Genomic DNA, 26,820 nt, shown 5'->3' with positions numbered 1-26,820 from the left:
TGAAATAATGCTGCTAAAGTTAACATCCAGGGTTGCCTAAGGCTGGCTTTTCCTTTTAAGGAAAAACATTGGCATGGCTTTTTTTGTTTGAAATGTTTCTGGAACTTATACCATCTGTTTCTGAATCATTTATTGATATAGAAAATATACTGCAGTGCCCAGTCACTTTGCTAAGTGTTAAAGGATTGGGAAGGTTCTTGCTAGAAATCATAAATATTGAAGATATTTTTGCAGTTACTATGATATTGTGTCAAGTTTTGGCTGAATATTTGCTGAGGTAGTTTATTTTTAACTGTTTTAAAATGCTTTAAGAAGTGATTAAAGCAAAAGCTAAGTGTGAATCAGATACACTGAGAATTCAAACAGAAAAAACATCCCATTTGCTGCGGAGGCTGTGAGAGAGAAGGTTCCAAAAAAAGATTTCTTTATCTTTCTTTTCTTTTGTAAAGATAGTGAATCTATCTGTCCGCTTTCCTTTAAGGCATTCAATGGAGTCCAGGAAAGATTTACTTACAGGTTTAAGGGGAAATGACTAGACATTAGGTACAGAGCAGGATTTCTTTTTCAGATACTCTACTGTGATCTTTCAGGCAGATCCACATCTGATGTATGGATGATGTATATTTTTGGCTTTATGTGGGTTTTTCTCGATAGATAAGTTTATTCACATGAATTTTTATGACTTTTGTGTTGTAGCAACTTAGAGGGGCTTTCTTAGCAGAACTTCACTGCAGTGGCTTTCCATGTATTCATCTATTTTAGTTTAACTGTGCACTCCCTTTCTTCTCGTTTGGTTTCTTCTTCTACAATATATGTAGTGTGTAAATAATACATTTTTCACAAATAACAAAGTGTTATTGTAGTATGTTTTTGAGTAGGGACACATTTGATACTGTAGTCTCCTGCCTATAGCGTTGTAATTCTCTATTTGCTACTCCATGGAACCTGAGTATCTGAAAGTAAATATAAACCCTAAAATTCTTCAGTCAAATAATTTTGTAACATATCCATAGGCTAGTTATTTTTTCCACTCCATGATGGATTGCTTATGACTATTAGGGAAATTTAATTAGGTTTATTGTTTGAATATGTTATTTTAAATTACTTTTTGTATAAATATACTAGTCTTGTCTACATTAGGATACTCCTTTATTGTATTGCTCATAGATAACTTTCCTATAAAATATATTGATGATATTCATAAAAGCTTGTTTATGTTCTCCAAACCCATGTTGAAAACCTCTTTCGAGCCTCTCATGTTTTAAAGCAAAAATAAGACAGAAGTGGAAGAGCATAAAGCCAATTAAGATCGAACTTCTTTCCGAATGAACAGAGAGAAATCCTAATTTGAGATATAAAGATTGCATAAAATTGGATGTTATAATTTGGTTTAAGATGTAAACTTCAGTGCTAGAATCAGATATTCTGTATTAAGATTTCTTTCCTCCAGGCTTCTGCAGCAGAGAGAACTGAAATGCTGCTAATGAGTTTATGCGTCTCTACTTCAGAAGCTGTTTGTATCATTGAACTAAAATGCATAAAGTGGTGGGCTTCAGGGGGCATTTCCTTCCTTTTGGTAACAAAAAGTTATGCTGAAGATAAAATTTTTTACCTTCTTGGAACAAGTGGAAAAAAATAAAAAAGCAGTCCTATTTAGCCCCAGGAAAAATGATTTACAGCTTGTCCAAAAAGGCAAAGAAATAAAATAATCTACCTGTCAGTCAAAGAAACATGTTAGCCTTTAATTTGGAAAGCAGAAATGTAATTTGAAGGGGAATATTGAATGTTACAAGCTTAAAGAAGGATCATAAAGTACCTGAAATATTGACTATGTCTCAGTTTCCTCAACAGACATGAATAAGATTTTCTGGTAGGGAATTCATGATAGAGAATTGCATTCTGGTTTATTAGAAAATGTGTGTTGTAGATAGTGTTTGGAACATAAATAATAAATTACCCATCTGGTTTTCATTCTAACGGGAAAGACAATGTCTGGAAGTAGAGACCCCTCTGAGCAATTGCCTCAAAAATTACTCTTCTGTCAGTTGACTTAGCAAACCAGTATTCCTGGTTATCCATACTATATCTGTGTTACTTCCCTTCTGGGTTGGTTTTTGGAGTGAATGGACTAATTTTCTCTAAGATGAAACAGAAATGTAGTTTTGGCATAGTTTTGGGATCGTTTCTGGGCAGTGTGGATGAGATGCTGCCTGTTTGTCTCTCTGTCATGGCACTATCTCAGTAGGTTTTACATCCTTAGCATACCCATGTGTGCAGTCCTAGCAGGGTGGGTTGACAGAATCATGTTACCAAAACTATTGTGACAACTCTCAACCTTCAGGCATTTTGTCCAAGGCCTCATTAAAGCTACAGGCTGATCTGTGATGCTACAAATACTCTTTCTGAAAGTTTGAAGTCTGTAGTCGCAATTGGATTCCAACAGAAACAGGATGTTCTGTGTCTTAATAGTGATGAGGAAATTTGCAGTGTCCCATTTTTCCACTGTCCCTTTCCTTCACAGCTTTTAGGAAGTTTGGCAGAGCTGATGCAATGTGAGGAGCCGGACACAAGTCTGGGAGCAAGGATGTAATTGCATCTTTGTTTTTTTTTCCCCAGAAGTGAACCAATAACTTGTCTGCTTTTGAAGCTGTGCTGTTAGGAACATAATTTTTGTAAACTTCTTTTCATGCACCACCCAACTGAAAAAAATGTTTAATTGGATAGACAGTGTGGGTCTTGCAATTGCATCGATATCAGAGTGTGTTTTGTTTTTTTCTTTCTTTTTCCTTTTTTTTTTTTGAGTGTATTTGTGGTAAAGCACTGGGGATAGAGACACATAAGACACATGACAGGTTCATATAAAACATCTTGTCAAAAGTCTTCTATAAGGTCACCTAGGCTAACAAAATAATTTTTACCTAAGTATGCTTTTACCTAAGCATGGGCTTCACTAAAATAGTGGTAGGTTGTCTTAACAGACATAAGAATGTCTGTGTTTTCTTGGTTCCTTGAGTCAAAGCAATTTAGTGTTGTATTTTCTAGCCAGTACAAACCACTGTCGCTCAGAGGAGCTGATGTGCTCTTAGAGAGAGCTGGAGTGCACATCCTGTTTGTTGTGGTTGTCAGTGTTCTCCCAGCATCTCTTGCATCCAGAACATATTTTTGTACCATGTTTCTTTTTGATAGATTTATTCCAATACTCTTGAGTCACATGGTGATTATGACTGCACTGATAGCACTAAAATAGTATCTCATTTTATGAGTAGAGTTTTGATATTTTTGCAGTCTCTTTTGTTGCTTTATTTTTTTCAAAGTGTGTCAGTGAAGGCTTTAGCATTTAAAGAAACTGTATTTACAGTGTTAGAGACAGAAGTTCTCTGTTTCCTCTTTCTTCCCCACTCATCACAGTTGATGTTTCATGACAGAGAAATTGTACTTAAAAATGAGTGAATGGGCACCTTGACAAGAATTCAGACCAGTTGCATTCAGGCTGAAATTTTACACTACTTTAACATTACAGTGGAGTGTTCTGAGGTATTAGTGTGACAACTACAGAATAGAAAGTCATTCTTGGTCATATCATAACACTCGTGTCTGCTGCTCCAGAACATCATCATGTTGATTTATTATCGAAATGCAAGAAATAAGGTTTCTTCATTATAGATCTTTGTGCTTTTAGCATCTCGAGTACACAGTGGCCTTTTCTGTGATATATGCAGGTCTTGGTTATCCTCTGTTGTGATGCTCCTGATTTGGGTAGGTTCATTTATCTCATGGTTAGTGTGGTATATCCAATACAAGGACTACCCTTGATAGCATGATTTGGCTCAGTAAAGCTTGTAGCATCATCTGGGCTGTAATTCTGTAGGAACAAGAGCAGTTCAAATCCTATATATAATTTTTCTTCTATTTGGGATTATTAATGTATAGCCATATAAATCTGCTTCTATGCAGTAATAACATACAAAATACTTGCATTTTGTTTATGCAGGATAAGATAGTCTGTCATGATTTCTTCTACAAACTGAACATAAGCAGAGAAATAAACAGAACAGTTAAAACTGACAGCTCAAAAATGAAAGATTCTGTACAACTTGGGGTAATATCAGCCAAAGTATTTTTAGCACATTATGGAATATTGACTATGGAGACTGAATTCCTCCTTCACTCTCCTTTAGTTTCTGAAAAAAAATCCTCAGAGAAGCTTAGATTTGTAGAAATGTAGAATGGAAGAAAAAAATGTTCCTCTAGAATTTTCCTGTGCTAGAGAGATGATGGCACTGCATATTTCCACTTGTGTCATTAAAATTAGAAGATAATAAATTTCAATACACTATGTATAAATTAAGTGTCAGTACTTAAGGATCTACTGCTGTTGAGTGGGCTTGGTTAAGATAGTTGATTATATGCTGATTCATTTTATCCTTTGAGTGACCTTTGTGAGCAATGTTTTGGGAGTGCTGCAGACAGAAGCCAAAACTATACCCTGATCGTGTTTTACAAACCCATGCTGGAATGCAGCTGGAGCTACTGACAGGTTATTTTTCTCTAAAATGTGAGTGTGGCTGGAGCACAGAGCTAACCAGAAACAAAATTAGCATCCTCTTTGCCAAAAAACGACTTGTTTTGATTAATGTAGCTTTCACTACCTTACAAATTCAAAGATGTTTTAAAGTGATTGTAGTAATATCTATTACTAAATATTCTGTTACAGGAGTTAATCTATGCACTTTGTTGTATCTCTTGGAATTTTATTAAGTCTGATTCCGTGCAGTTTTAGAATAGTTTAAGAACAATGTTAACATGGTGTTTTGGTTACAAGAAACAATTAGTGCCATTCACTCATAGTCTCTCACAACCTTTGTTCTTCACTGTTTATCCATTCACATTTCAGTTCCTGGCTGAGCACTTTTCTTATGCCTGATATTGGCATGTGCAGCATCCCCTGATGTCTGCACTGGGCACAGTCATTGTACCTGTGTAAGCTCTGGGGATGGAACGGAGCCTGTGTCCTACTGAGGTTGTTTTCTCATACATAAGGCAGTTGCTCAGATTGAATCTTCAGCAATGTGCACCAATATATGTAAGCTTTATATGAAGTATCTGTGCGCATATTTGTTATTAAGTTTTCTGTTGGTACCTTTTGTGAGTTGAGATTTTAGCAATTCTGCCTGAAAATTTGTTTTGTTTTTCATATGAAGTACTCCGTTAGTGGGAGTTTTAGATACACACTTTAGGAAATACTGAAAGCTTAGAAACTTATGTTCTGAGGGGACAATTAAAATAAAAATCTCAGACACACAAGTTATGTCTTTTCTTACAAACTCTCAAGAGTGAGAAGTGTTACTATGTTCCTCTAATGTCTGAATTCCTTTTTGCAAGGACAAAATATAGTCTAATTCTGATCTCAGCATTTTCATTTCATTTCCATCAGTTTCATTATGTTTTAGCATAACAAAAGTATTTAAATGGTTTATTTTACTGTACAGTGTTCTTCTACTGTAGAATCTTCTTTCAGTTTATGTCTCAGCAAAAATTACTTCAAAAGATCTGAGAGGTCTGACAATACAAAAACATGAAGGGGACAGAAATGAAGAATGATAAAAAGAGAATGGTTTATAGGGGAATATCAAAAGTTAGGTGCATTAAAGGAGACTTCTTGTCTTGGATGGTCCAGTTTTCACACAGTAATGATTTTCCAAAGCTCTGTCATTGGCATTCCAAAGAATTTCAGGAAAATTATCTCAGGAGCTTTTCAACCCTATTACATTCAGCTTTCCTTTCTGACAACTCTTTTTTTTTCTGTGTCAGTGAGTGGAAGATTTGCCAATTCTTTATTTCCTCAACAACTTTTCGTGAAATTTCAGGCAGAGTTTTGGAGATGGATGCACTCTCTCGAATTGGGAACAACAGTGAAAAAACATAGTGGTTTGTGTAAGTATCACTGAAGATGAACAGAATAGGACACAGCTCATCTTGCTGGCTCCTGTGTGGCCTTGTCCTCAGTGCTCCTGTCCCAGCACGATCATCTGCTGGCTGAGGCTCTCAGGAACTTACAGTTAAGGACCCCTTCAGTCAAGTCAGGAGTTGTCCTTTCCTCACTGTGACCAAAGAAAGAGATTTTGTGTACTTAGGTTTCTTTTAACTCCTTCCATCAACCTCCTGTTCACAGCCTTTTAAGAGGAATTCCCTGCTAACATATGCTCCATAAATTCCTCAGTATGTGGAACAATCTTGTTTGAGATGCTGAATTTTACCCCTTTCGTAAAACAACTGTTACGGCTTTTCTTTAGACAGTAAATCCTTCCAACCTGGAAATCTTGTCATTTTCTGTGTGTTTAGAGGTCTGGTATTTGTACCTTTGGACAATATTCCCTTGACCTGTTTGCTTTAAAGCCCATAATATGCAGCTAATCTTCAACTATACAATATTTGCTGGCTCCAACTGCCCCTAAAGGGTTGTTATCTCTGTGCCTTACCTCTGTCTTTTTCACCAAAACCAGTTTGTATCTTCTTGGGGTTCATCTTGGAGTTGGAGCTTCCTGTATTAATGAAGATTTTAACTGAGCTAATATTCTAATTTTCATTCAGGAAAATGAAACGAGTAATAGAATTTAATCAGTTTATTTAAGGGAAACAAAAGCACTCTTTGTCTCTTAAAAGATGCGAAGAGCTGTGTCTGTACAAACACTTTGCTTGCTGTGCACAGGTTAGCAATTTGTCAGTATGTAACCAAGAATCTGGGCTGAACCCATGATTTGACAAAATAACTTGTCACAGAACGTGTCAAATCACTAAGTTAGTAAAATAAAATATTTTTTGTCATTTTAAAAATCACTCATCAAATCCTTTTTCATGGGCTGCTACATCTTTATTCCCTGAGGTCATTGTCAGGTCTAAATTTCAAAGCACAGGGCAGAAAGAGGATTAGTAATAGGAAATCAAATACACTATTCTTATGGCCAACTCTCTGAAGTAAAGAAATTAATAATTTTGGTTGCTCTTTTTTTCTTCCCTTGTATTCCCTTTGAAAGCTACTTAAACTTGTGGGAAGGGGATGAATTGCTTCTAAATTTCTCACTTTTCTGACCCCTAAAACCTCGATCATTCTGTGCTGCACTACTTTTGAATGATTGTTCTCTGCTGAAAAAAATGGTAACTAGTAACAAAAATGAAGAAATCCTTTACCAGGAGTCTGCATCATTCTGTGGTTTTTGGCAGGGAAAATAGATGTCCTTAATTTTCAACAAACCACTAGGTGGCAATTTCAGACAAGTCAAGATTTGCTTAGGAATGCATGTGCACATCCATACCAGGCTGGCGTTGCTTTTGTGACCTTGTTCATTTTCCTGTTTTCTCTATTTATTGAGATGCATGGTCTATTTTAAAAATTAGATCTTCAGACTGTCTTGAAATTGTGTTTCATATAGAAGTCAAAGATATAACTTCTTATTCTTTTACAATTATAAATAAATGCTTGCTATGGGCAATAATTAAATGTGGCAATTTTCCAAAAGGGAAATCTGAAGAGGTTTCTTTTAATTATTTCTGCTGTGTAATTTCTCATGGGTGAGTTGCCTCTGACTTTGGAGATGCCAGACAAATTGAGTGAATTCGAGGTTGCAAGTGCCCTCAGGATTCACTGTCTTCTTGTTCTGCATTGGAAGACTGCTCCTCTGGGCAGGGTGCAATTTTCCTTGCTGGTTCTCCAGCAGCTTTGGCCTGCAACAATGGAGCAAACAGTGTTGATGCTTAAGGAAGTAGCTCACTGACCCTGCGCTTACATTTCTTCTCAGATTGATTAAATGAGCTATGAGAGCACAATTTTGTCAGTAGGTGCAGTCCCATGCAGAGCAAAAAAAGACAACTGAAAAAGAAGGAGTAGAAACAATTCTGAAGAATGACATAAATGGGAAAAAAATCCACTACAAGAAAAAAACCCCACCCAATCAAAAATATGGAACATAAAACTCAAGGGAGTTTTCATCTGCCTATTTATTATCATTGTAATGAAGTCTGGTCTTACAGACCAAAGTCTTACTTTTGCTCCAAAAGTATTACAATGAGAGTCATCAAAGAGATGCCATGGATTTACAAGTTTGCTTTGTGTTTCCTTGGGTAGAGTGAAGTTCTTGTTCAAAGAGAATAGTTGTGGCCTAATTAATTTCATAAACTTTTTGGAGAAGAAGATACTAAGAGAAACTCCAGAAATTTTTGGACTTAGAATGATCCACTTTTTGGTAGAGTGCTACATTTCATGAGATAAACTAGAATTTTGCAGCTCTGAACTTTTTTCAAATGGAAGAGAAAATCTGTTTTTTTCTCAAGTATGAGGAAATAATTGTTTTCCTAAAGCAACAGCTGTTAGAGTAATTAAATCTAACAAGACCACAGTCCCAGTAAATATTCTTGCTTGTAAGAAATGCAAGTAGTTTTTGCTATTTGTTGGCAGTGGTGGCTACGGTAAAACAATGATGTATTCCTTTATTTTGGTCTAATGTTTGGCACTGTGCCTCACTAACAGCAGGTGGGTTAGTCACCACATCAAAAGACATGTACAGAATGACTCCACCTGATCTAACTCCTTCCTTGCATCTGTGTGGTCCAACTCCTTCTTGGTTTTAGCCTTCCCTCGTGACACATCTGTCCTGTATACATTTGTGAATGGATACACTTATCTTAATAGTAAGTTTTGTCTGCATTCTTATTTTTTAGTAAGACCTCAGAACAGTGTGGGAATTAGTCAGAACCAAATATCCATAGAAAAGTCTGCAGCCACCTCTGTGCATTCCCATTTGTTTCAGTAACTGTTAGATTGTTTTGTTCCCCTCCCTGCAGTTTGTAGGTCTTCAGACAGACACATTCCACAGATATTTAGAAATGTGGCTCTGAGCAGTTAGTAGATTAATGAGACATTTTCTAGTAAAAAAAAGAAGAATATGTATATAGCTGTTGATGGCTTTGCATACACAGATGGGTGTCTATTCTGAGAGTCACTGGGGCTGGCTGAGGTTAATTGCTCAAAGAAATAGCAATTTATGCTACTGAAAATATATATCAGGAGGAGGAAGGGAGAGGTATGGGTTAGATGAATCCATGTAAAAAACTGTAAGGAGAATTATAATATAGGAAATATGATCCACAAACCTACTTGACACAGAGTAAAAAATAATTAAAATGCACCACCAGCTTCTGTGATTGGGTGAAGTCTAACTGTACTGACTTCAAAGGTAATGTATCCAGTATATATCTGTATACTGTAGTGCTTTGAAAGAACCAGAGTAACACACTGGTTTTTAACCTAGGAAGGAATAAAAAAAATCAGTGGGATATGTAGATGTAGAATTTTGGATACCGAAAATGGAAAGCTCAAAAGAGGGTGTGACTGAACTGAGATGAAACTCGTCAAACTGGGAAACTGTATATTTGTTTGACTTTTATTAGGTTTTGTTTTCCTTGATAATTCTACTCTCCTTGAATACGGTGATGGATTAGAGCATTGTTTTTGCAAGGCTTGAAGCTGTGTTTGTGAGGCTTTAGCAGAGACATGAAGAGTCCATCAGTTCTGAGTCTCCTTGCCAAAGTGAAGTCTGTCATTGCTTCTGAATGACTCTGTGTACACAAGCAACAACATAGGCAAGAATGTACATTTCTTCACCTGACACAACAGATAAAAGTAGAACGGCTTTTAATAAAAGCATTTTCAAACCCAAGAAAAAAGGTTTCTAGTTTTGTGCTAAAACACTAGTTGGGATACACCAGGATTGTCAGTGAGGATGGATTATAGTGGCAAAAAATGTGATTATGGAGGTAGGAGGAAAGAAGTCAGCAGTCTGTTTTTCAACATGTACAGTTTTAATCTAGTGTTCCTAGTGAGATTTAATTTTTTCTACCATGCCTGCTTTTTTTCCACCATGGTGTCTTCCAAAGGGTTTAACTAAAAAACAGTGATCCAACAACCATCTAGGTGCTGGGAAAATGTGTTAAGTAACTGAAATTGTAAAAGAGGTGATGAATTGATGGAGTGCCAGGTCCCTGTGTGGCAGTTCCATTGCCAAAGAAAGGTGTCAGCATTGGACACCTTTCGAGAAGAAGACAACCAGTCTGTGTTCATCATACTCAAAATGACTTTAGTGCAGATCGGATTCAGTGCTTTTTTTTCCTCTAAGTTTGGTAACTATATTACCAAATTTAATCTTTAATCATTTAATACTTGTGGAGGAGAAAGAAAAGGGCTTTACTGACGACAAAACAGTGAAAAAGTAAAGGGTCCAGATGTAGGGTGAGGTTTTTTCAGCTTTCTACCTGTCATGATCTGAGATTCAACCAGTGTACTTTATATATATAAAAGTATATATTTCCTTAACATTTGCTTGGAAATGAAACCAGGTTGTCCTGTGACTTTCCACTGCCTCATCCCATTGAAGACTTAAATTCTATCTCATTCAGAAATCATGTGAAGTAGAGAGAAGACAATAGGTTGTCACTGGGATACATGACTTAATCAATTACAGTGATGCTATAAAAACAGAATCATAGAATCACAAGATTGTTGAATTTTGTTGGGACTGCTGGAGATTGTCTAGTGCAATCCCCCCTGGTCAAAGCAGTGCCCACTAGAGCAGGTTTCTCAGGACCATGTCTAGTTGGGTTTTGAATATCTCCAAGGATGGAGGCTTCACAGCTTCTCTGGGGCAACCTCTTCCAGTGTTTGACCACTGGCACAGTAAAAAGGGGGTTTTTTATGTCTAAATGGAATTTTCTATAATTGTTTCTGATCGGTGCTTTTTGTCCTGTCATTGGGCAACAGTGGCAAAGAATTTGGCTCCATATTCATTACACCCTTCCACCAGGCATTCTGAGTAAAGTCTCTTGACCTGCTGGTGATGCACTTCCTGATGCAGCCCAGGATGCTGTTGGCCTTCCTGTGTACAAAGGCTCATTGCTGGTTCATGTTCAAGTTGTTCTTCATCAGGATCCACAGGTCCTTTTCTGCAAAACTGCTTTCTAGACTGTGAACTCCGTGGGATCCTGATTAACCCATTTCTACAGCCTCTTGAGGTCCCTCTGAATCACTTACCTGATGTATCAAGCACTCCTCAGGGTTTTGGATTGCCTGCCATCTTGCTGAGGTTGCACTCAGTCCTGTCACCCAGGTCACTGATGGAGGTGTTGGGCAGCATTTGCCCCTGGGGTGCCCCAGTAGTGACTGGCCCCCAGCTGCTCCTTTGTGCCACTCACCAAAGGCCTTTGAACCCAGCAGTTCAGCCAGGTTTCAGTCCACCTCACTGTCCACTTATCTAACTTGCACTTCATCAGCTTCTCTGAGGCTTTTATGAGCGATTGTTTTGAAAGCCTTGCTTTCAAGGTAAACAACATCTGCTGCTCTCCCCACGTCCACAGAGCTGGTCACTGCGTGGCAGGAGGCTGTCGTTGGTTAAGCACGATTTCCCCTTTCTAAATTTGTGCTGACTACCCCAGGTCATCTACTTGATTTTAATATGTTTGCAGATGTTTTCTAGGATTATTTACTCCATCATCTTCCTGGGAACTGAGGAGAGGCTGATTGCCCTGCAGTGCTCTGCATCTTCTTTCTTGCCCTCATAGAAGAAAGGAGTGACAGTTGCTTTCTTCCAGCATTCAGAAATCTCCCCTGATCATCACAGCCTTTCAAACATACTTGAAACTGGGACCTTGACTTCATCTCTCCTTCTATCGACCGGGGCCTCTTTAAATTAATTCTCGATTATGGTGTTGGTTTTTACACATTTTTAATATTTTTTTTTAATAATGCTAGAGTCTTCTTGTTAATCATCTACTAGAATAGCTTAATGGTTTTTTCCCCCCTCACTCCGAAACAATGCAGAGAAGTATTAATAGTTAACTTTCATAACCAGATTTTCCATCACAGTGTTTCAAGTATATTCCTATTTGTCTGTTGGAGCATGATTTTTCAGAGAGAACACTTTTGTTTCTCTGTAACTTCTAGCAAGATATGAATGTCCTTTTCTAAGAAATAAGGGATAACTGTCAGATCTCAAATTGGATCTGTGAAGGTTTTTCCATAAATATTTGAAATAAATACTTAAAAGCAAAAATAGAGGCTGTATTATTATGTAGTCCAAGGTGCTAATGTATCAAAGCCACATTAGTTTTCTAAGTTTGATACAATAAAACAGTCACCTGACTCAAGCAAAGCAAAGCTTCCTATTTGGAAGGCTCTTGTGAAATTGTCTCCATATTTCTTTGTTCTTTTAAATATCTAGAGTAAATTTATCTCATCAAATTTGATGATCTAAATCTTAAAATACGTCACCTCCAAAGGAGTCTTAGGACAACTTGTAAGTATGTGTCTTATACAGATAGATTGAACTGCCCACTGGAGATTCCTGTCCTTGTCTGCTGGCTGTAGAGGGATTCTAGACAGATAGTTTAGACCAACCACTTGCCTGAAGACATCCAAAATTAGATGAGAGGAATGTGATAAGCTATTCCAGTAGCTTAAAGTTGAGCATTACAACTTTCATGTTTCTTGAGCTACCTCTTTTCTGCAGATTTATTCAAATTATGAGTTGTTAACTAATTTACAAGTGAAAGGACACTTTGCACTTGCAATTACTAGTGTTTTTCAGAATTATTAGTAACACTTTTAAAATTGCATTGGAAGCAGACTTTGTACATATGCTCTCAATGAAAATAAGATAGCAAATATAGCAATTTATTTTTATGTTTTAGATAGATTTTGAAATACTTTTTTTTTTTCCACTTGGTTTACGATTTTGAAGCGAATGAGATAAGGAACAATAATCAGTGAGAGTAACTGTAAATAACTCTAACCTGTGCTGGAAGTTATCTGACAAAGTGCATGTCACAATACCAGCATAGGCCCCAGTGAAAAGTCCATACAGTTATCTCTACTGTCAGAATTATTCTATAAGTCAGAACTAAAATGTTGTGGGGTTTTTTTTAATATATGTGTAAAGTTAGGCTCCCATATTCATGTCCAGATACGTAATAAAGGACTTAATTTTCTGAACTTCTGAGGATCTACTGTGGCCACCAAAAACTGCATATTATTCATATGAACAAGCACTGATTCTCCCCAACTTATCGTTGGAAATCGATTGTTGCCAATAGGAATGTTAGTTTTGTGCATTTCCTATCGATGGACTGAGAGCAGTGTTCCTAGTTTTTTCCCATGCTGTGAAAATATTCTGAATATTATGTAGTAGTTTCCTATGTCTCTCTCTGTATGTGGCTGTGGCAGGTGTTCAACTTTAATACATTTAATTGTACATCTCTAAGGATGATACTAAGACTAGAAATGATAGTGTTCTGGTTTGGGAATTCTGTTCTTTTACTTCTGCTTTAAATTTCAATAGCTTTTGCTGTCTGATTACATTCTTCTTAAGTTTAAAATAACAGTTTTGCGTTCAAAGTTGCATAGAAAATGATCATTCTGATTTGGGAATTATATACCACTATTCCCACCCTCTGAATTCCCAGTATGACATACAATTAGTATGTTCATCTGATTCCTGAACCACTTGCAAATTAATTGCATGGAATCACAAAATCAGAGGTTGATATACATTAACTCTTGTTTCTGACCTTTCTAGATGAAGAGGCATAATGGCACAAAATAACAGAAGGGAGCTGTGCTGTGTCTCTTTCCTGCTTTACTGGGGGGGTGTGAACCCAGATCTTGAAAGAAAAATTTTCTGCTATTCCTGCTCCTGCATATTGGTTGATAAACATAGCTCTCACTTTTAATCTGGACTGATGTGCTGTAGTCAAGAAAGAGTTCCTTATTTATTTTATCATGCATTTCAAAAAAAGGGGGAATAGATATTAGAAAAATTCCTAGAGGCTGAAGAATACTCTGTTCCCTTAGCCTTGAGGCAGGATTCACATGTGTTCCTTTCTTGAAAGTAATGCACTGTATCTGAAAAAACACAGGTTAAAATAAGAAGAAAATTATTTTTATTGGATTAATAATTATCTTCCATGTTGTATCCAGAGATTAGGATTTGGAAAGGCTGCTGATGAGAAATTGTTCTTAGGAGCTTCCAATTTTCAAGGAAGAGCGAATATTCAAAAGTGACTGTAGATGCAGAGTGTGAAGATTCCTTTGGAAGGCGAAGTGTTTAATCTTATTTATTGTATGGGAAAAACTTGTTGGCATTAATATCACTAATGTTCTTATGGTGGTTTTAAACTGTTCAAAAACATGCTTTCATAAAGTTTCACTTACTAAGCATTTTTATTTTTCTTATTTGTAGAACATTCAAGGTATCTCTAAACATCCAGTTAGAATTACAAAGAAACAGTATATAAAAGGTAAAATGTGGGGTTTTTTTAATGAGTTATATTATATTTCAAAGCAGGCAAATAGCTCCAGCATTAATGAACAGAATAGATGATTGATGCTTAGTTATACATTATCATTTAAACTGATTACTTCTGCTGGTTGTTTCTGAAAACAAATTTGCTCTTTCAACATTGATCTAAATAGTTACAAACTTTTAGATTTTTTTTTTCTTTCCTTCAGCTGCCTCACTGTTTCTTTTTCCAGATGAGTTATGCATCTTAAATCCCTTAAATATCCTAGGGATGATTTTGTGTGCATTCAGCTCATGAGGCTTTGCTTGAGGAGATGTTAAACCCAAGCCATTTTGTACAACTGAACACCAGTAGTTAGTCAGGTGTGTTGTTTTTGTTAACAGAGGCAAATTTAAGGCAGACAATTCAGAGAGAATCAAAGTAAAGTCTAGAAAAGCATGAGCCAAAGTGATAGAGAGAGAAACCCACAATAGCAGATTCAAGTATAAGAGAGGTATTTTGGAACATAAACTCTCCTTGAACGCCTGCAGCCACAGCTGGGCAATGCTGCTCATTGTGGTGCTTGGTTCTCAGCTAAGGGCAGGCTTTGCCTTTTCACAGCTATTCAGTTCCTGCTTTGGAAATAACACAGATCATAAAACAGGAGGCTAGGGAAGATGATGTAAAATTTTGACTTTAGCTTCATTTTATCCACGTGGTTCATTTTTATAAGCATTTTTTTAAAGTTATTATAAAAACTGTATGAGCAGTGGCTGTATAAACCTGAGGTGCCAGAAATAGCTGTGGCACATGAAACTTCCTGGAAATTTTGTTGATGAACCTATATAATATGTACTTCTCAAAGATGCAGTTTCTAAGTTTTTCCCGTATCGAGACACACTTATTTTTTCCACTTTTATGTTGACTAGATTGGTTCTGTGACATTTCAAACTACCATCCTTCTCTACACCAAATCAAGTGGTATTCCCAGGATGCCCTCAGTTTCTAGTACCTTATCAATGTACATTATGGCTTCATGATATTATTGGGGATTTCTATCATTACAATCTGGATGCCTGTGACAGCTGTATGTTCTCAGTATCATATGCCCCTACCACCTGTAACTCAGAATTTGATTATTAACAGGTTGCTGCAGCATGTTCAAAGATAAGAAAATACATTTTTTTAAGTTCATTTTTATAGACCCTTCTTTATGAATGCCTCCTTTATTAAGTGATCCATGAATAATGTTAGTTATTGCAGATATTTGTTACCTCGTGTTTCGGGAAGGGTTTAGATTTGATAAAGGAAGTGAACAGTACTGCGAGGATGAGTATGGTGGAGATAAAGTTGTACATGACTGACATACAGAAATAATTGTGATGCTGGCAGTTTTTACTCTGCAAGGTTGCTTGCACTGCCATTTCTGTGGTGTTAGTTGTGTGTTTGGTAAGTCATTTGCAAACTCCTATGGTTTTCAACACAGTATTTTTGGACTGGTGTTTGGTATCTAAATGCCTGTCTCTTCTCTAGGAAAAGAAGAGGACATAGTAACTATTTCCCCAAGAACGTTGTTTGTTTCAAAAAAAGGATGTACATTTTTAGCAGCAGGTGAGATAGTCTGTGTCATTGTTCTCATGCATATTAGTATTTGCAGTTCTGTCATTTCTTTTTCTCCTCTCCTTTGGGTGACATATTTTACAAGGTTGTCAAATCCCTTAGTATCAATTAATGTTGTTATATGATGTGTACTCCTTACTATGCTTCAGAACTGGATGATATTTAAGCCTTGTCAGTAGAAACAAAGAGCTAATAAGATTAATTGGCACATGAAGATAATGAAGGAATCAGGCACTTTGTGATCCATAGCTGGAATGTAACTTCTTAAGGATGAGCTTCTCACAGGCATTTGTCTTTTTTGAACATGAGGAAATGATTGAACACTCCAGACTTATGTTTTAATTTGTGATGGTTTGGTTAAAATGCAGGTATGATTTTATTTTAGAGCGATAGATTCATTTTAACACTCTGTTTTCTAGATTTTTCTCATATTGAGTTAAGGATCCTTGCTGACTTGTCGTCTGAACCAGAACTTTTGAAACTGTTCCAAGAACCTGAAATCACTGATATATTTTCCACATTGGCTTCTCAGTGGTAAGAATAAATGTTGCATATTTTAATAGTAATTACACAAAATAGTAAGTATAACCTGAACTATTGTATTACTGTGTAATATCAAAAGACTGTATTTTGCTACAGTATCTATTTCATTATCTATGGATGACTTGGAAAAAGTGTTAGTCCAGGAATTTTAAAAAAAAATAATTCTTATCTCCATAGTCAGATTATTCTTTACTGATTTCTTCAACATTCAGATCAAAAGACTAACTATCAAAAAAAAAAGATGGACTATTAGTTACTTAGTTGTTGAAGGTGTTTCTTATTGTTGTTCATATGATGATGATGATGCCTAAAAATCTCACTTGAGACTGGGACCCCCCTTGTGCTCAAAAGCTCCTGAGCATTCAATAAGTGACAGGATAGATGTCCAGTTTGAACAGGTCAGAAAAAGATTGAATAAAATGCTGTAACATAAAGCTGTCTGAACAGAGTGAAGTCATGTAAATGTCATTCAATGTTCTTATTTTCTCTTTGTTTCCCTATCTTATCTTTTTATCTCCATTTTTTGTGGGAAGATTGTTAGCTGAAAATGAAAGCAAAAATAGATATTATTGATTTAGCTCAGTTCTTATCCTACAGTTTCTAAATAGCAGACATAGCCTTCCCAACCACAGTATTTCCTACCCACTTAAGTAGTTCAAAGAATCTTAGAATCCTAGAATGGCTTGTGTTGGGACATTGAAGACCATCTAGTTTCAAGGCCCTACCATGGGCAGAGACACCTTCCACTGGACCAGGTTGCTCAAAACCCCATCCAACGTGGCCTTGAACACTTCCAGGGATGGGACATATTTTCTAATACGCTCTGAAGTCATGCAAAGAAACAAAATGGAGCTCAAATTATAATTATCCTGCTACCAACAACCGAATCAGTGCTTGAGGCATGTTGTGTTCTGGGAGAACACGACTCAAGACCACAAACGTTCCAACAAACATAGCTATGGAAAGATCACCTTTATTTTGGAGTTGCTTATAGAAGCTTCTATTGATCCTATAATAAATTCTTAGCTCTAGATGATATCACTGGAACCTCGTGATGGGGTTAAATCCTTATTTTAGTTTGGTGGTTTATTGGAAATGTATGCATGAAGATGAGTCAAATTTTGTCTCAACTCTGGGCACGGCTCCAGAAATACCATTCTATTCAGCAATCTCACAGCTCTTGGCAGCTGACAACCTCTTACAGTTGCTGCATGGTAACTTTAAATTTAATGAAATATTACAGGCAAATATTTTTATCAGACAGAATTGTCATGGTGTGTCTACAAAATCATTACATAATGATTCTACTGTCTCTTCTCTTAAGCTTCAGGAAAGCTAATACTTGGAAGAAACTCTTTTGTTGGATCTATTATATGACTGTTACTAATCACAGAAACATGAAGGATGTGTTTAATCTCACCTAAACCTGGACATTTGTCATGTACTTGGAGAGATTCATTTGACCTGTTGTTGATGTCCCCTGTGTAGTAAGATCGATTGCACCTTAAAAGTGACTTCTCACCATTGAGGACAAAGTAGATTTGGGGTGGGCAGCTCAAATGTAGGAGTCCGTGTTTGTTCTGACAAATTGAATTCCTCCTATTGGATCAGCTCCTAGTGAATTCACCTTGGAGTTTTGCATTTTGGACAGAAATCTGAACCACACTACAGAATCCAGCCAAGTTTTATACCAGTTTATTCACTTTTTCTTTTAAGCTTCATGGCTTCTCCACTAAAATGTAACTCCATTCCTTAGCTGCCTTCAGGTTAAAGCCTTCTATCTGAAATCCAACCTTTTGAAAAACCTTTACAGGCTTTTTATAGCATTTGGCAACGAATACACATGGTGAGCAGTTTCTGCAAAGAGGTGAGCTCTGTGAGTTTCTGATTGAATTAAGATCTCTTATGTATAAAAGCTTTCCTTTCATAATTTGGTTAGGCATGCTGTTCTGTGATTCAGCCTGTCCCTGGGACCTTAGAGGTGCATCCCTCTTGGAAACCTGTTGGATCCACGTTTCTATGAAACATCATTCATATGGAATCTTTACGCTGGTCAACAGTGCAGGGTAGAGGTGCATAAGGATGTGTCAGCCCAGATATGTCTGTAAAGTGTATGCCTATACTTTATAGGAAAAGGCTGAGTGGAGGTACTAACATTCATGCTAAAATTCAGTGTCATGTGCAACACCACACCCAACCCATTACCCCAGCTGAGATGCAGCCTCTCCACAAGGCTGTGCTGGGATCTTGTGCTCCTGTGGAGAGCTCACAGGGACAGCTCGTTTCAGGAGTGACACAACCTCCACCACTCTGGGCTTCCCTGCACTGTGCTTGTCTGTTTGCTGTAGACACCTTTTTAAGTATTGTGTGTTCTCTTTGGCAGAACTGTCTTGAAATTGCTGTTCAGATAAAACCCTCAGAAGCTGCAGTTGACTACCACAGGAGCACAGAATGGTTTGAGTTGGACAGGACCTTTAAAGATCATCTACTGCACCCCCCGGCCATGGACAGGGGCATCTTGCACTTGACCAGATTGCTCATCTCTGCCTTGTACAGCCAATATATTTTCTGGTCATCTAATGTAGTTACCCCAGCTAAAACTATGATATAAATAGATTTTAATGTTCTCTCTTACATGCTTAGTACTGTTCCTACTGTTCTCCTGTCTCTGTGATGATGATCATGAGGTATTACCACAATTATCTTACAGTGATTATTCTGTTATGGCTTATGAATAGAAACCCTTACAAGACAGGTCAGCATCTGCTATTACAAGAAGGCGAAGAACCCTTTATGTTAATGACATACTTGCTACTGAACACATGGCAGAGTTTCAAGGCTTGCCTAAACTTTTGAAAATTCATAATATAATGGATTCCAGCTACCTGCAAGATCACCTTGTGTTATATTGTCTTGATGCCCTGTGAGAGTTATACCCCTTTTAAATCCAAATCCATCCCAGTGCTAACGGTGACAAGAGCTGTCCTGGCAGCTGTCTGACCAACCAAGAGACCTAACTGCCACTACACATCCAAATGACAACAGATCTCAGCATGACATTGCTCTCACTTCTTTAATGTAGCTTTTACACAATAAATGAAAAATAAGTAATTGTATTTAAAATGCTGTTGATGGGCATATCTTAAAATCACTTTCAGAGATAGATGCTGAAAACAAAGTTTGCAGTCTTTTAGGTAGTCTGCGATTTATTTCTTAATTAGAGGTTCCATGATTACCAATCCCTTTCAAACTGTTCCTTTGTCACCCATCTCAGTAAGCTGTTGTTCCTCTATCACAGTATATGCTCATATTGACCATATTGGGTCAAAATCCAGGAGAAGTATCTTGATTTAGGTAAGCACTTAAGCACACCATAAATACGTGATTTCATCCTATTTAACTTATACCTACTTTTCTTCCTGAGTGCTTTTTTGAACTGGGCTAGTACTGCTTCAGAGTTCCTGTGACTCAAGCAGTAAGCTATACTTATAATATGTTGGCAGGGCCTTTCCTCTGTTTCTTTAGAATCTGTCTCAGAGAACTGGAGATCCCCAATAGTGACAAGTTCAGCTGCATTCAGCAGAGTACAGGGTCCTGAGGGCAGCCTGGCCTTACTAATGCAACTATATTTTATAGCCCTGAACTGACTTAGTCATTTTAATCTTGGAGATGTTGTCACTGTGTTCCAGTGTTTGCTACAGACATCTCTGATATCTGCAAATTATATTTATGTGCTATATTTTAGGTTATTGAACCTGCAATAGAACACAAACCCCAATGTTGGATTGCCAAGCTCTGTATTCAGTGCCAAAATGCGCATCTGAAAGGGTGAAAAAGGCTCTGTGCTGACCCCAGAGCCATCTAAGAGAAGTTAATGAAACATTTGAATCAAAGAAGTTTGCATTTGAGCTCCTCTTAGAAAGCTGGAACAGAATGACAAGGACACCAGTGGTCCAAACTCTATACCTGCTAGATAGGTAGTGTTCTTCGAAAAAAAATGAGCAGGACTCACTCTTTTCTAGTGGCTGTGGCCCAGCTTTTATTTTATAAGAACGGAGTGCTTGGAAACCTCGGTTCAACCTGTTAAATCTTAGAGTATTCAACTCTCTCCTCGCAGGAAAACACCAAGCAAGGCCAGACTTTGTATGTTGAAGCTGAGAGTCTGTTCAGCAAATATTGTGCAGTTGAAATAGTTGGATTTTTTCATTTGAGAAAAGATAAAATTTAGACAGGATAAACACATGATAAAAATCTTCAAATATATAGGAGGTTATTGCAGAGAGTTGGGTAGAGAGTTGGCTCACAGTGTTGTAAGAGATGTTTCAGTTAAGTCTTTTGAATATAAAGATGATAAATATGGAGATGCATTATCTATAAAGGCTGTGGAATTTCCATCACTGGAAGGAATGAGACAATTAGACAGATATTTCCAAGGATAGCTGAGGCAATTTCTCAGTCTCTCTCACAACTGTCTTTTATGAAACTGTGATTTTATTGCAGATTGCTTAGAACATTCAGTTGAAAAAGGGATTTCTTTATTTCAGTCCCACTGGGGAGATTATTAGTTTTTATTTAGTGATTGTTTAATTCTGTTTGTTAATAGTAGCTACAAGGACAAAATCAAATATTTATGACTTTCACCTGAGTACTCTAAATAGAATAGTGGGTACTTTCATGTTTGTTTTTCTTCTGAACTCAGGGGGTTTTTTGCTGTTTTAGAGTGGCTTGGGATTGATTGTTTTTGTGTTGGGGTTTTTGGTTTGGTTTGGTTTTTTTGCACAGTAGTCCTATTTCTGTGTGATCTTGGAGGATGCCAACTTACCTTGTGGTCTAGCAATTAGTGTGCTTTAATTCCATGTGACTGGGAGGCAGAGTTATGGATGTGAATCCCATCAGGTAAAGAGACAAGTGAGTTGCTGTCCCTCAGAGGCCAGGCAACAATTCCAGAGTGGCACCTTCTTCACCTTACACTAAGAAAAAGTCAACAAATTAAAACCTGATAGCCAGAAGCTCTCAATGTGATCACATTTCCGAAACTGAGTCCTACAGGAATCACTGAGGAGGTCAAGTGGGCTCAAAGTGAGTCTGTGATGAGCATGTGCACAATGTAGAATTTTGGGAGCCTATTGAACTGTCAGGAGGGAAATGTTCCTGAGGTACCCAGAGAATTCAAGGACATCCAGAATTATGGGGCCTCTTAATGGAGTGAAGGGGGTTGGTTTGCTGGTTTGGATATAAGCATCCACATTAATTTCTTGAAATTTGTCTGGGTGTCACAGTTCCTTATGGAAGTACCAGTATAAATTTGTAAGAGATGGACTTCCACTGAGACTGTCACAGAGAACTGACCAAAAAATAAATGTAGGGTTACTGCTCTAAGGAAGCATCGTCCCAGTAGCCAAGTCAAACTAAGTAGGTAGATGGAGCTTCAAATGTCTGCTTTATGTTTTAGTCTGTAGAAAATTATTACTGGGTTATGCTTTTACCTAGTGAGTGATTCCTAAGGCACCATTGGCAAGTACCAACAAGATATGTTTGCCATCTCTAATCTTAGTTTCTGTTTAGATCTGCTTGTCATAAATGTCCTAGCAGATTTATGAAACCATTTTGCCCTTTCTAAACTCTAACTATGAATTAAGCTGTAAAACATGTAGACTCTATATCCTCATAAACCACGAGGTTCAAAGACCCTATAAGCAGACTCATTACAAATGGATTGAAGGGAAAGTCCAGAACTTCTATATCCAGCAATTTAATTATGGGAATACCCGGGTGACTTATAGTCTTTAGGAACAATATTAGCATATGAAACAAAAAATGTTCTCTTGACCACATTATTTCTCTGAGATTTAATAATGTTTCTGGATTGTTTGTGTTGATTTAATGTTATCTTTTCATGGTAAATATGCCTTTTCTTTAGATGATATTTGCTATTTCAGAAGGGGAGGAATTAAGAAAGATATTTAGTAAATTGCTTACAATATGATCTACTTGCAAGCATAAATCTACTACTACTATTAACTGTGTATTTTCATTTCTGTGTGAGCAGAAAGATAATTGTCCCTCTGCACAAACTTTTCCACATAGTGATAAATTACCTGGGTATTTTCTGTCATATATTCTATGTTAGGTTGTCTGTTGGGCCAGTGTAAGTTCATTGTAATAATATCCAAGTTGGCCTGTGCCTCAGAAAAATGCCTTTGTAGATAAAACTGTTGGACAGTTGTGGGTTAGTGTTTTAACTTCTGTACTCTTTTTCAGTTTGGAAATCATAAAATATGAATCAGAGAACACACAAAAAATTAGCCCATGTGCAGTGAGGTTTCCTTATATTCTGCAGAGAATATGAAAAGGATATAAAGAATAATAGAGTAGAGAAATTTAAATAATCTCTACTAAAAATACTTATGTTATACGATATAGTAGAGGAATATCTCTGATACTGTTCAATATGCAGATGTATTTGTGTATTAAAAGGTAATTACCTGAATAATCTGATAACTGCTGCCATTCTAGTATGAAAACAGGCATTCTCTTTAAAGTATTAATTTCAACCTCTGAACTGTAATTTAACCTGTGCACATTAACTGCGGTTGGTGATTTAAAGTAACAAGGTAATTAGTGGATACTCTTTAAGGGTGATATTTGCTCTGATAATACCAATGAAAGGATGATTTGTGACAGTTGTGTACAATGCTTACACTCATGGCAGCGTTTGAAAGAAGGCTGAAGAATTTGATAGTGGCCTAGTTGCTCATTTCACATTGAGATGTTTTGTAAAATCCAAACCACAAAATACTCCCTCCTCTCTCATCTGTCATCTGTTTCCTCATATTCATGCTATCAGTGCTTTCTTTTGTGTGATGATGGAGAACAGCATGAATACACGTGCGTCTTCCAGGTATTGAATTTACCTTCTGGTAAGTACTGGACACAATAACCGTTCACCTGAGCCTGTGTGGCTTTCAGAGTTAAGAAAAAATGGCTGCAGATAAGAGGACGTGTCTCATTATTTCTTTTTAGCAATTGCAGTTTATATGTAAAATAGGGAAATGTGTAACTATCATGGAATTCCAAGGAATTTATAAACTCCTTACCACTAATCAGCTTGAAAAACGATTTCTTTGGTTTAAGACATGGAAGGGTCTTTAGCTTACATTACCCTTGCCAGAATCAGGGGAACTCAAACACTTCATTTCCAGTAATGTTGGTAACTGCAGACTGGTTATAAAATGTTCTGAACATGAAAGTCCATCTTTCCTAAGCTGGTGTTTGTGTGGGATCATGGTAAAATCTGTTGTGAACTGTTTTTTTAAGAGACTGACGTGGTAATATTGGAAATTACTTGAGAAAAAGCCTAGAGAGAAACAAAGCACAGAACTACTAGGAATTAGCATATTGAAACGAGAATAGGGAGGGGAGTTCTTTGTTTGGGGTAGTTTTTTTTTTGTTGTTGTTGGTTTTGGGTTGTCTTTTTTTTTTAAGATAAGTTCAACAAGGTTTGAATAAAAAGTTGACAGTACAGAAAGGGTTGTTTTGTTCTTCACAGACTGTCTTCCTCCAGGAAGTGTGAAATTGTATTTCTTTACCACCTGCCAAGCAGGGGACTCAAGGAACTGATTATATCTAATAATGGCAAGGTGTGACAAACTGTTGCACGCTGTGGGTCCAGTATGAACTATGTCAAAATAGGGACTCTTGTTTTTCCAGCCACTTGGCAATTCAGGATACTTCCTGACAATAGCTCTATCTGTTGATACCCTGCTGAGTTCTGAAGAACACAGGAAATAAGCAGGGATATTTTGGATATTCCTGAAATTAATCAAAATAATTCCTCATGGACTGAATTATACAAAAAGATACTGTGTCTGTTTGAAAAAGATAAGGTCAAGTATAAGTTTGCACGAATGTTTGGTGGTAGGCTGACTAAATATATATATACACCCACCCATACCCGTTTTATACAACTTTGTTTCAAATACATTCTTTTACTCAAATAGATTAAAGATTCATCTTTGGCAAAATAGTCTTTTAGGTTGCTTCCCAGAAATGTATGGTATAGCAGGCTTGGAATTCAGTTAAGCTGCCTATTTAGATAGCAAGATCAAAGGCCAGTTAATCACGGTCGAGATAAACAGACCTTTGAGAAGCAAAAAACACATCTGTAGCTAAATGCATTTTAAACAGATATGAATATTTGTCCTGCTATATTAATCTTACAAAAATATTATCAGCAAGCTCTTGAAAGAGTCATTATTAATCAAGACATGTCACCTGGATGTTTGTTAGGTGATTAGGGAATAATTAAATAATCATGCTTATCCAGGTGGATTTCTACCGAGGAGACAGAAAGAGCTTTAACTCTCCTCCCATCCCCTTTAGCAGACATACAGTTACAAGATGCAGCCACAGGGTTACACAGCTCCCTCTCTCTTAGTTTTGTTCTTTGTCTCAATAATGAACTATACAAGTTTAGGAGTCTTAGAGCTCCATCTTCATCTAAACATTTTTTTTAGGTAGTCCAGGCTATTTCATGCACTTCTATTCAGATGTTTTTATTTGACATATTGTCTCTCAGATTTATTTCTCCACTTTTTATGAGTTTAATGCCAGGTCTAAAATGAGTTTGAATTAATTAATTTCACTTCATCTGTTGCAAAATGGCAATATCTTTGGTTTTTTTGGAGTTGCAATGAAGAAGAGACGTTCCATGCCATTGAGCACGTATAAGATGGTGAAACTGTTTTGCAGTATTAATATAAATTAGAGAGACATGGCTGCTCTTCACTGTGCAGTATTTATAGTTTCTTCTAGAATCCTGCCTTTGAAGAGAGTAAAGTTTTCCTGTGTATTACATGGCAACCCCCTTAAATAAGTGTAACTGAGTATCTCTGCTGAAGTCTCTGTTTAGAAATGTATGACCCTGTTGTGATCTTTCAGCTCTGAGGTTTGGCTGTGTAACTCAGCCAGTATGGATTCATTGTAAATCTGGTGGTCCCAGACTCAGAGCTGCCTGCTAGGAGGTTCACTGAGGATTAATTTAACTTTTCTTTCATTATCATTGGATTTGCTGGTTTTGTAATCCTGTTACAATTTTTAGTTAGTTTCAAGGCTTCTACTTATTTTATTCTGTGAAACAGATTCTGAAAAAGCAGTTTTGCAGTATGTGTATCATTTTAATACTGATCAATATCTAAAATGTCTCTCATTTGTGTTTTGCATCTTCTTTTATTCCGAGTGTTACTAATAAAAAGTGCAGAGTCAATAATTTCTTTCCTACATGAAGTTCAGAGAGAGAGACCCAATTTCAGTCTGAATGGGAAGGCATGCTCCTTCAAATCAAGTGACATTCAGGGACAGGTACTCTGCACACATCTAATTGTGCAGATACTACTCATTATGAATCTGGTGTTTAATAACAACTTGTTGGTAGAATGGTTTGAGTGAGGTTGTACCACTTGCAGCTCCTGCAGGTGTATCACTGCAGATTTCTTAGGATTGTTTTTGAGAATTTTTTTAAACCTGTGATGTACTCCAGTATAAGCTTGAATTCCTGTGAGAATCAATGTGTTCTCTTGGGGTAGGAAAAGGTGCTGGCAAGGTGACAGCAGTTATTAAGAAAGGGAGAAGCATTCAGAAAAGAAGCTTTAGGAAAAAATAAGGCAGGATCTCTGACACTGCTGGTTAGTGCTTTGTGCTTGGTGTGCCTGGTCTCACACAGCAGTAGAAGACCAGAAAAACCTTTTTGGTCGTAATATTGTTGCAGGTGACAGTGTCATAAACTCCCTTCCATAGACTGATAGGGTCTCAGAAGAAGTTTTAATCTACATAATGCTGTTGCAGAGATGTTGAATAACCCATTTCTCTTCTGTCTAGAAAAACACCTTTTACTTTCTACCTGATATTTATTCCTACAGTTTATACACCCAAATTATTCTTACCAATGTTGCCCATTAGCTTTATTCACTCTCTTTGCCCCCCCAGTGTGTGCTTTGTAGAAATACTTTAGGAAGGCCATCAACAGTGTTCTCAACCCTCATTCTTTAAAGAGACATTCTTTAAAGAGAGGCTTTGTTAGGGTACTTGTCATCAAAATACCTTAATAAATTAGTGTTAGGAGCAGCTAGTTATGACTACATGGAATTCCATGTATGTTGATCTGTATTTCTTCTTGGCAAGGAAAACGAGCCTCAGTGGCTGTTTTCACTAAACTGCTTTAGTTCCCAAGGTCAGCTTTGCTGGATGGCTCTGAGATCTCTGCACCAGAGCAGAGTCTGAGGAATACTTGTATTCAGAAATGCAACTAAATTGTGGAACAACCGTGAAACTGAACTA

At 37.0% G+C, this 26,820-nt stretch overlaps 1 protein-coding gene across 13 annotated transcripts in view; it reads left to right on the top strand.

The window, feature by feature from the left end:
• Positions 1-26,820, top strand: part of LOC113956321 (DNA polymerase nu-like) — a 107,225-nt gene that overhangs the window by 37,684 nt on the left and 42,721 nt on the right. For 11 of the 13 annotated variants that reach the window (XR_003530807.1, XM_027662725.1, XM_027662729.1 and 8 more), the window contains 3 exons: positions 14,283-14,340; positions 15,856-15,933; positions 16,362-16,476. Coding sequence is in view for 12 of the 13 variants with exons in the window: in XM_027662725.1 (XP_027518526.1) it covers positions 14,283-14,340; positions 15,856-15,933; positions 16,362-16,476 (251 nt within the window). In the remaining variant the exon portion in view is untranslated. Of the gene's footprint in view, positions 1-14,282; positions 14,341-15,855; positions 15,934-16,361; positions 16,477-18,868; positions 18,956-24,034; positions 24,103-26,820 lie in introns of those variants that run through there. The other 2 variants (XM_027662736.1, XM_027662735.1) reach the window with 2 other exon arrangements.

The sequence above is a fragment of the Corapipo altera genome, unplaced genomic scaffold (genome assembly GCF_003945725.1).
Source record: "Corapipo altera isolate COAL_440 unplaced genomic scaffold, ASM394572v1 95, whole genome shotgun sequence".
Classification (NCBI taxonomy): Eukaryota; Metazoa; Chordata; class Aves; order Passeriformes; family Pipridae; genus Corapipo; species Corapipo altera.
Note: the sequence above shows the minus strand (reverse complement) of the source record. Positions and strands in the feature narration are given on the sequence as shown.